At 31.6% G+C, this 10,455-nt stretch overlaps 1 protein-coding gene across 2 annotated transcripts; it reads right to left on the reverse strand.

The window, feature by feature from the left end:
* Positions 1-1,026: 1,026 nt before the first annotated feature.
* Positions 1,027-7,999, reverse strand: LOC131534893 (annexin A2-A-like). Of its 2 annotated transcripts, none has more exons than XM_058768008.1 (13): positions 7,903-7,999; positions 6,975-7,035; positions 6,061-6,151; positions 4,814-4,908; positions 4,618-4,731; positions 4,427-4,517; positions 4,275-4,354; positions 4,088-4,147; positions 2,883-2,976; positions 2,711-2,806; positions 1,826-1,884; positions 1,540-1,662; positions 1,027-1,455 (listed from the first exon to the last, which is right to left on the reverse strand). In XM_058768008.1, exons 2-13 carry the CDS (start codon positions 7,023-7,025, stop codon positions 1,396-1,398), a joined length of 1,014 nt encoding a protein of 337 aa, XP_058623991.1. In that variant the 5' UTR covers positions 7,026-7,035; positions 7,903-7,999; the 3' UTR covers positions 1,027-1,395. The 2 variants fall into 2 exon arrangements, with proteins under 2 accessions (XP_058623991.1, XP_058623992.1); XM_058768009.1 differs by having other exon boundaries at positions 6,975-7,054; positions 7,903-7,925.
* Positions 8,000-10,455: the final 2,456 nt, after the last annotated feature.

A 10,455-nucleotide genomic window follows, 5' to 3' on the forward strand; every position in this document is an offset into this window, starting at 1 on the left:
AGTATTTGTTATTGAATAAAAAAATAATCATTAAAAAGGCAGTTGCAAACATCAAAGTAATCCCAGAGCAAGCTGCAGATGGTTTCTGGCTGTGAGCCACACAAACGGAGCCTGTGGCTCTATCGCTCTCTAGTGGAAACACCGTTGAAATGCAACCCACAACTTACAGCTCATTTACAACTTGCAGAAGCCCAGAAAGAATTTGGCAGGGGGGTTACCAACTTTTTGATGCCAAATACCACCCCATATTTGGTGATTCCCTTGTGAGGGGCCTCCTTTCTAAAACACAAAGGCAGACATATGGGACTCATTTATGGTGTGTGTAAAAAAAGAAAAAAGAAAAAAAAAAAGGGAAAAAAAGTGAGAAATATTAAGACAATATATTATTTAAATATGTTTAAAGTTCTAAAGCTAAAATAAATCAACAAAAATTTAATAAATAAAAAATTAAGACCAATTTATGGTGTGTGGGGAAAAAAGTAGTAAGTACTACTCTTTAAATACAGCACTCAAGCCAAAATAAATGATTAATAAATTATTTTAAATAAAGTTTTCATGAAATAATATTTTAATAATTGAATGAAATCATTTTAATGAACTAATAATTACAATGATTAATAAATAACGTGTATAGTGTTTTTCACAAAAATATTGGACTAAACCTTATTTATATAATTTCGGTATTCACTATATATATATATATTACATATTTTTTAAAGAAAATTAACACAACAGCTAAAAATACAATAAACCTGCATTGTTTTTAATTCATCTTTAAAGACTTTTAAAAGTAATTTCTTTTCATTTAATTTCAGTAATTTCAAACATATTTTAAGCAATACAAAAATACAAAGCAAGCAATATTATAAATGTTAAATGTGGTTTAAGTGACCAAATGATTTTTGAGAGGTCTTTGTATCTAAATATCATTTAAAGGCAAAAAAAAAGACCAAAATATGGTTGTTAGAAGCTTTTCCCAAGAAAGAAAGAAAGAAAGAAAGAAAGAAAGAAAGAATGAAGCAGAGATTAATGGTTTATTTTGTTTTATTTCTTAGTATAGAAAAGGGGTAAAAGTACAAGTGTATATGTTCTTTGTGCAAGAACTCCAGGAAGGCACCAATATCATTGTAGATTAACTTTTTTTTTGGACAGATTCTGTTTTTAAAGGGCCATGAAACCTTATGTGGCACATTTAGCTCTTACGCTGTTCCTTTTGCGATCCTTCTTAATGGAAAACACGTGGCTGTTTCCAGTCTAAGCGAGTGTGTGTGTACAGGATGCCTGTCTCTAAAGCTGCAGCAGGGTAGGGAGTATATTCAAGGCCAGGCACAGGAGATCTATGTCTGGACCAGCGCAGAGCTCAAGTCCTTCTCGTGGTGCTTCCCATACTCTGTCTTAATCGTCTCCACCGCACAGGCTCAACAGGACCCTCTGGTAGTCTCCCTTTGTGTGCTCCTGAGTAAATTAAACGCACATATAAATCAATACATATGTTGGATCAGTTTTACACATTGGCATAGTAATATTACAGGAACGTACAGCAATGGTCTGGTACAGAGACTTCCCGTGATGGGCCTTGAACTCTTGTCTGATCTTCTTGAGGTCCACCTCGCATCGGGACACCATGATCCGGGTCAGCACCTTTTCCTTCGCTCCTTTGCTCTAAAAGACACAACCGCGCAACATTAAAAGAGAACCACAACCGCCTGATGCAATTCCACTGCAAGACATCTGAAACATCAGCAGATACATTACAGATCCTTTTAATACTTTCTTCCAAGCCCATGAAAGAATAAAAAGTGTTAGTAGATGAAACGTCTTTTACCTTCATGGCGTCTTGCAGTCTGTTGGCGAAATACAGCTGTTTGTTTTCAAAGCACTGAACTGAGGAAGAGAAGATGTGGAGATTAGATTCGGCTGCTGAGTTAATAGTAGCTTTCTCACGTAAAAACATTGGATTTGATGGTTAAAATGAGCGTTAAAGCAGTTTCTAAAGACTTTCGTGGCTTTTAGTCCAATAAATGCTGCCTTGGTGAGCAGAAGTGACTTCTTTCAAACACATTTGAAAAAAGTACCGATCCCAAACTTTTAATCTATAGCATATTTGCTAACATACAGCTAAAGGCTGACAAACATAAAATTTATAGATCTCTTTCAGCAAAGCTGACCAAAATATTAATGACTGAGTGTAAGAAAGTCCCTCATCCAAAATGATAAATACCACCTTCCTTTGACTAGCATTAGCAACTTGCTAATTAGTCTTTTGTTGTGTTTTTGGCTTTCACTAACAACACTTATAATGTATGTCCTATTCAATAGATTTTTTTAAAGTGTCGCCTTTGTTTTCGCTTGATGTGTAGGTCCAAGGTAAACCCTTACGAATATTAACCATGGTTTCACTACAAATAAAACCAAAAAAAACATGGTAACCACAAAGGTTTTGTTACACTTACCATAGTTTAACCATGGTATTTGTAGTAAAACTGTGGTTATACATATGGTAATCAATACACCAAAAAAAACATAGTTACTACACTTTTAGTATAATAAAACCATGGCTAATTTTTGTAACGGGAAAGGCTAATAGCTAGCTATACAAAAACAGACTAGCACTTTGCCATATCCCATTCTAGCTTCCTGTTTCAACAGGAAATACATCAACACTGGAAGGAAAGTTGAGTTTCATGGGGTCTTCAAAGAAAAGTCTCACCCAAGGTAAGGAAGGACTTCTCCAGATCTCCTTTCACCTCTTTGCGGATGCTCTCCTGCATGTCATAGGGACTGTAGCTCTTGTATCTCTCAAACACTATAAAAGAAAACACAAAATCACTTTAATTATACATGTGCTATTATCTTATGAAATGGAAGGAAGGCTCACAAACCTTTCTGGAGGTGAGGAACGCTTCTCTCGGACATGATGGAGATCCAGCTCTTCACATCAGTGCCTTTTCGTTTGACTCCAGCCTCGTACAGGGCCTGCACAGCAGATTTAAAATAGTGAAATATTGTAAATAAATAGAATATGAATAAATCATTTCCATAAAGAAGTCATTTCTTTAAAATGGTGAAAAATTGTAAATAAATAGAATATGAATAAATGATTTTCATAAAGTAGTAATTTCTTTACAATTTATTTATATATATGTAAGTAAATGTATATAAATATATTTTTTAAGTTTTTTATTGAAATATATATTTTTAATTATTTATATTTAATTCTTAATATTTGAATCAAATAAGTGTAACTAATTAGAAATAATATACAATTTCTATATATAATTTCTGTATTATATATGAATAAATGTATATAAATATAGATTTTTAAAAGTTTAATATTTAATTAATGCAAATAAAAAATAGTATATAAATAATAAATAATGTTTTTCATAAATATATCATTTATATACATTGTGTATAATTAAATGCATCTAAATAGGTTAATTTTTGCAAGTATAATTGAGTATTTGAATATAATTGAATAAAAGTGAATATTTAACTGAAGTAAATGTAAATAAATTGTGTATAAAAAATATTTCAATAAATATGTAATTTAAACTGTATATGAATAAATGCATATAAATATTTTTAAAAGTTGTATATATTTAATGCAAATACATATATAAATAATATGTAATTGTTATAAATATATAATTTATAAATATTGCACTTAAATGTATATAAATATTTTAGTTTTTAAAAACGTTTACTTATGTAAATAATAGTATATAAATAATATAACATTATATGTGTGTGTGTGTATATATATATATATGTGTGTGTGTGTGTGTGTGTGTGTATTTTATATTTTTAAAACAAATTTTAATATTTTAATATGTAAATAAATAGTATAAATTACATTTAGAATTTTTATGTAATTATATAAAAATTCATGAATACATATTAGTTTTTAAATAATTTAATTGCAATTAAATATATAATAAAGTTTATTAACTGAAGTTTAATATTTGGGATTAAAGTTTTTTAAACACTGTTGCTCTAACAAATGCTTGATTTCTAAATGTTACATTCAGATATTGATTCATTAATGTTTCAATTAAATGCTGAGAGATAAACCACAATAACTTACTCTGGCATCTTCATCGATTTTCTGATAGTCAACGACAGAGCTGGGCTCGGCTCTCTTGGCCTGATGTGGAACGCGGTCATGTGTCCATCACGGTTTGAGAAGTGAGAAATATTACATTAAACACAAATCCTCAAGATTTTAATTCAGACACATATTACTTAAAGCACACATAAGACAGGCACCCCACCTGAACCAGAGCCAGCAGGAGTTTAGAGAAGTCTCCTGAAGTATCTCCAGCCACATCCTTCTCCAGGTCCTTCTTGAACACTGCAATGAGACACACGTTTATATCACGGCCTCATGCTCCTAATAAGTGCACTTAAATACTCTCATACTCACATTCCTTGTAGACTTGCTTGATCTCCATGAGCTCAGCATTGCTTCGAGAGCAGACGATCTCAATCAGAGACTCTTCATCTGTTCCCAGACCCTGCAAACGCACAGACATTATGTTTTTGACCATTTAGATTTCACTCTCATTTTATCTACGCAATAAAAATTCAACTAAAAGTCATTAATAATTTGTTTACCTTGATGGAGGCTTTGATTTCAGAGGCGTCGTACTGGGCAGTGCTTTTCATGAGGCCCAGCATGACCGCTTCCAGAGAGCCAGACAGCGCCCCCTTCAGGGCTGAGATCATATCCTGAAAGCGAGATGAATGAGTGTTATTACAAAAAAATGGACAAGGATATGTTAATACAGAATCACATAATATACATACTGACCTTCTTGGCTCTCCTCTCATATGCGAAGGCGACTTCTCGCCGTTGGTTATATGTACGTTTGGTGAGGACATCAATTATGGTTTGCTCATCCACCCCTAAAACAAATAATGTTTTACTTATTTATTTAGTAAATCTAAATGTCACTTTACCATATTAAAATATCATTCAATAAATATACCATGTTTAGTGAATTAAGTACATACTTTTTTTTTTTTTTTTTTTTTAATTATCTATTGGTCTAAAATATTTTTATATAGTTTTATATTATTTTTTGATTTATTTCTTAGTGCATTTAAATACTATTTTATGTAGTTCTTTAGTAGTTTTGAATCTAATGTGTGTGTGTGTGTGTTTTACAGATTTATTTGATTTTAATATATAATCAATATTTATATTAGATTTTATATCTATATATCTAAAATATTTTAATTTGATTGATTTATTTTATATACATTTGTATAAATATTTTTATTAGTTTTATTTAATAAAATATTTAATATATTTTGCCCTTAAAATGTAAAAAAAAAAAAAAAATGTTAATGTAAAATGACAAGATTTATTTTATTTTCCTTCTTTTTACATTATATCACAACAATTTTGCAAATTAAACATTTCTGACAATATAATGTAAAATGTAAAAAAATAAATAAATAAAATACACAAAACAAAATCTAAATCCAAATGTAGGGCCCTCTACATATTACTCTTATGCTATGCTCAAATTTGTATGATTTGAATGCTCAAATTGTCAAATTTTCGTAAACAAAAAAACTGTTAGGAAAAAAATCACAAATTCTTAGACAGAATGGCATTTTTTCATGGAAGTTTTTGTACAGTTTGGTAAGTTAAAAAAGGTTGAATCTTCCAAAAGCATCACTCATGTATGCAATATTTCCTTTGCGAATGTTAGCTGATAGTTTCTAAAGCAGAACAGAGTAGAGTTGAGGGGGAGGAAATCTGCTGCAATCAGGCGTTGGCCTGAAAATGTTCCACATGCGGTTCAATCTCTTCCAGACAGGATGATGACTCACTTCTACCACTGCAGCCCGCTCTGGACCGTTTTTACTTCATTATGGGCACATCACACAAAGACATGGGCCGGGCCAGAGCCCACAACCACACATGAATGCCTATTGTTTGTTTAATGGCTCATAACCATCATCAGGTTACAGGTTTAAACAAGACGCCACAAATACATCTGGCCGCTCTCATGAGCTCATCATGCTCCAGCGCTTCTGCTCTCTTACCTTTAGTTTTGATAGCGGTCTCGATTCTGGCAGCATCCTTATCTGGATCAAAGTTCTGCTCGGGCACCACAGTAGGGTATGTGGGGTCCCCCTATAGAGAGGAACAATGTGATCATTCCATGAATAGATGCATTATATGTCATTTATTTATATATACACACACACATTTAAAATATTTGTTATACAGTTACACATCTGATTTTACAAAATATATAAAAAATAATAATATATAAAATATTTTAAACTGGTTTTGATTTATATAGTTTTAATATATATTGATTGATTTATTTTAAATACATTTATATAAAATATTTTACAAGTAGTTTTGATTTATATGGTTTTAATATATATTGATTGATTTATTTTAAATACATTTATATAAAATATTTTACAAGTAGTTTTGATTTATATGGTTTTAATATATATTGATTTATTTAATTTGAAATACATTTATATAAAATAATTTTACAAGTAGTTTTGATTTACATAATTAGCTATCTATCTAGTAAATTAGTTTTTGTTGCTTTCATAAACATTGGTGTAATTTTTAATGAGTTTTGATTTATTTAGTTTTAATATGGCATGATCAATTGTAAAATTTTTGTGATTTTTTAAATGAGTTTTGATTCACATTATTTAATGATTTATTATATATAATTGATTTCTTTTTATATACATTTATATTACATTTTTGAAAATTGTTTTGATTTACATAATTTTTTTCTTAATTTTATCTATCTATCCATTTATCTATCTATCTATCTATCTATCAATATAATTTCTATAAATATTGACAGAACAACACTAAGTTATTTTATTTTAGTTTTTGGTCCTTGCAATTTTATTATGTGTATTTTCCAGTGTATTATGTACATCTTCAATACAGATAAAAAAAGTTTTGTATGAAAACTTACTCCTCCCAGTTGCAGAGTGAGCTGCCCTAAGAACTCAGAAACCAGCGCCATCCTGGACTTCCTGTGGAGAGCAGCCACACCTATTGATTTCCATGATATTTTGCTTTATGTGTCTGATATCTATGATGCAGCAAATTTAACAACCATCTGATTTACATCGGTTTTCTGCAGCCTAAAGTGCACTAAGAGCAGTCTCCGCTTTCAAAGGAGACTCTAAGAGTCCGTCACATGCTTCACAGAGTTATGTAATGCAGAACTGCAGAGGGCATGTTAGTTCAGAGAACAGCACTATTGCCCCATCTTGAGTTTAGAAAAACTTAGTCACCTCATCCTGCCATAATGAGTCATACAACAAAGCTAAAATCAATAAATAGACTGTTCAAAATTACTGTTCACTTCTAATCAAATCATTAACTTCCAATGCAAAAAAACACCCAAATGCTTGAAAATCATGCTAGTTTTCCTCTAAAATACTGAATTTTGCAACAACAACAACAAAAAAACAAATCAAGACGTTACGTCTGGTGTTACCGTTGCTAGGTAATTAGACCAAAACAGGAACAGTAAACAGTAATTTTAAAACCCAGCATTTGGTAAAGCCTAAGCAAACAGACACACCCATGAGAGAGCATGCTGGGAAAATTCCTTACAGCATGTGAGACAGATCCATCCATGTCTCAGTCTTTTCTCACAACCTTATGGTTTTAAAGAGTTTGAATAGAGCCTTTCTTGAGAAATCTGCTGATTTGCATGCACAATTGCTAATGTTCCAAGAAAAGGAGTTCAGTTTAACACAATATAGGCTATTGTACTTCATACCATACAAAGTTAAAAGAGAACCTTTGTTTGCTTTATAAATGTTGATTTATTTGAATAAAGTGGCTTAATACCGAAGTTTAACAGCTGAAGGAAAAGGTTTTGAGCTTACCTTGAATGATCAGCAGATTCTGTGCAGAAGAATCCCAGCTATGGAGTGTGTGATGGGTGTGGTGCTTAAATAGCAGAGGCGGTCCAGGACGTTCTTCTCCCTGCCCATTGACTGGAGGTCCCGTCCTGAAGGTGGGCGCCACCCCTCTAGGACACGCCCACTCACTCGGAGGGGCGGAGCTTAACCCTCAGCGTATGAAAGGAAGTAGGAAACTGTGGCTGTGGTTTCAGAAGGTAAATTAAGTATGCGGTATTGAATTATTTGTTAAGTGGTGACTCGAACTAATCTTAGAGTCTTAAAGGGATCAATCACTCAAAAATGAAAATGAACATTCTGTCGTCTTTTACTAACCTTCATATCATTTTAAACTTGAAAAACTTTCTTCTGTGGAATTTGAAGTACTACCGAACCTAAAAATGAAATTAAAACAAATTAACTAAAATGTTAAAAACTGACTAAAAAAACAAAATTAAAACTAAAAATTAAAAGAAAAAGTGACAAATAAATATTTATTTCATGCTAAGTCGACTGCAAAAACATTTACATATTTATGTGCTTAATAAAAATACCCTGCAATTGTACTTTTAGTAGTTTCTGAGGACTTATTTTGGTGATTTTATTATACATTTTATATAATCAGTTCGGAGTAGCACAGTACTCATTCAACAAATGCACAGCTAAACAGATGAGTTTTGAGTCTAGATTTAAATGTGGCTAATGTATTAGCACCTCTGATCTCTTCTGGAAGCTGGTTCCAACTGCGGGAGGCATAATAGCTAAAAGCAGACTCCCCTTATTTTGTGTGAACCCTTGGTGTTTCTTTTTTTTCTTTTTTCTTTTTTTTTTTTTATTATGCAAACAAACATACAGATACTTACAGGTAACAAATCAAATACAAAATAACCAAGGTCAACAAAACATACATGACAGCCAACATGATTTGTGTGAGTGAGTGAGTGTGTGTGTGTGTGTGTGTTTGTGTAAGTTGGGGGTGGAAGTATATAAATAAAGGAAAGTACAACAGACATGACAAAAGTAAAAAAAAAAAAAAAACATAATAGTAATGATAACAGTAATAATAATAATAATAATAATAGCATTAATAACAAAAATTAGAGGATGGAGGATGAGGAAGGTGATAAGTAATAATAGTAATAGTAGCAGCAACAATATCAATAAATAAATAATAACAGTAATAATAATAATAGTAATTAACTCAATCAGAAATGAGGGGAAAGTTGGAGGGTGAAGAGGATGACAAATATCAATAATAATTGTATTAAATAGTAATTAATAGTAGCAACAATAACGATAATAAATTTATTCATCCGAGACAGGGGGTGGTTGGGGAATCAGGAAGAGGACAAATTGTAATAATAATAAAAATAATAATGGTAGTAATAGTAATGACGAAATAATAATAGTAATAATAATAATAAAGCTATAAATAGTAAGATATTGTAAGGCTGCCTCTGGGCCCTCCATGCGTAAGGCATAAATTAGGCCCAAAACGAGCCATCAAGGAGAGGTGCTGCGGGGCACAAGGCCCAAAGTCCCACCCCCGGCCGCCACTCACATGCATATGTATATGTATTGTTGAGTGTATGATGCATTGAAAAAGCGTGACGTGCAGCGTGGAACCAGCCCAGTGCAAAGTCCAAAGTCCAACCCTTGGTGTTTCTAACTTGATCCTAATGATCTGAGTGGTCTGTTAGGTTTATATTCAGTGAGCATATCTGCAATGCATTTAGGTCCTATGCCATTGAGTGCTTTATAAACGAGTAAAAGTACTTCAAAATCAAGGACTGTCAAAATAACTTTTCCACGACATTCTAATTTATTGAGATGCACCTGTATAATATATATTATAATTTAATATAATATTTAATATATTTTTTCTATAATATTTATGTCGCATTTTGTTTTTTTGTCATTTATTTGATAGTTATGTATACATTATTTTATTTTAAATCGAAGAAAAACCTGTTTTTGACCTCAAAATAAAGCACTTTCCCTCTGTACATGACGAGCAGTTTCGTGGTGCTGGGAATTCTTTATAATTAATTAAAAACAAATATTGCCACATTGATGGCTCAAGAAGGTGTAATTGTTCAAATATTGTTCCATTGTTTCATTTTAAAATATATATATAAAAAAAAAAAAAAAAAGGTAACCAAGTGTAATATTCTAGGGACTAGGGACAGAAAAATTGACATTTCCATAGAATGACCCCTATATATTTTAGGCTATAAATATGTGGCTATGTTACAGCTCCCCTTTGAGGCTCTTGTGGCTTTCTCCTTTTCCATCTCTCCAATCCTATTCTGCTCACAGGTGATTGGAGACGAGTTTTGTTCCCACTTTTGTTGCAGTTTGATCATTTTTGTAAAATAGCTTCTGTTTTTGCTTTTCAGATAAAAGAGTGGTTTCAGTTTAATATGTTGCAGGCTCATTTATTGGTAATAAATAATTGATAATAAATAATATTGATGATAATAAATCATAAAAAAATATATATTGGGCTTGTTTTTGAAGCTGCGGTTGCTTATTTGT

The sequence above is a fragment of the Onychostoma macrolepis genome, chromosome 25 (assembly GCF_012432095.1).
Source record: "Onychostoma macrolepis isolate SWU-2019 chromosome 25, ASM1243209v1, whole genome shotgun sequence".
In the NCBI taxonomy this organism is placed as follows: Eukaryota; Metazoa; Chordata; class Actinopteri; order Cypriniformes; family Cyprinidae; genus Onychostoma; species Onychostoma macrolepis.

Excerpts from the sequence above, each read along its gene's own strand:
- LOC131534893 (XM_058768008.1), bottom strand. The coding sequence starts at position 7,025 with ATGGCGCTGGTTTCTGAGTTCTTAGGGCAGCTCACTCTGCAACTGGGA. Across the intron at positions 2,977-4,087 it reads AAATCGATGAAGATGCCAGA|GCCCTGTACGAGGCTGGAGT; the intron begins GTAAGTTATTGT and ends TCTGCTGTGCAG. Across the intron at positions 1,885-2,710 it reads GAAGTCCTTCCTTACCTTGG|TTCAGTGCTTTGAAAACAAA; the intron begins GTGAGACTTTTC and ends TCTCTTCCTCAG.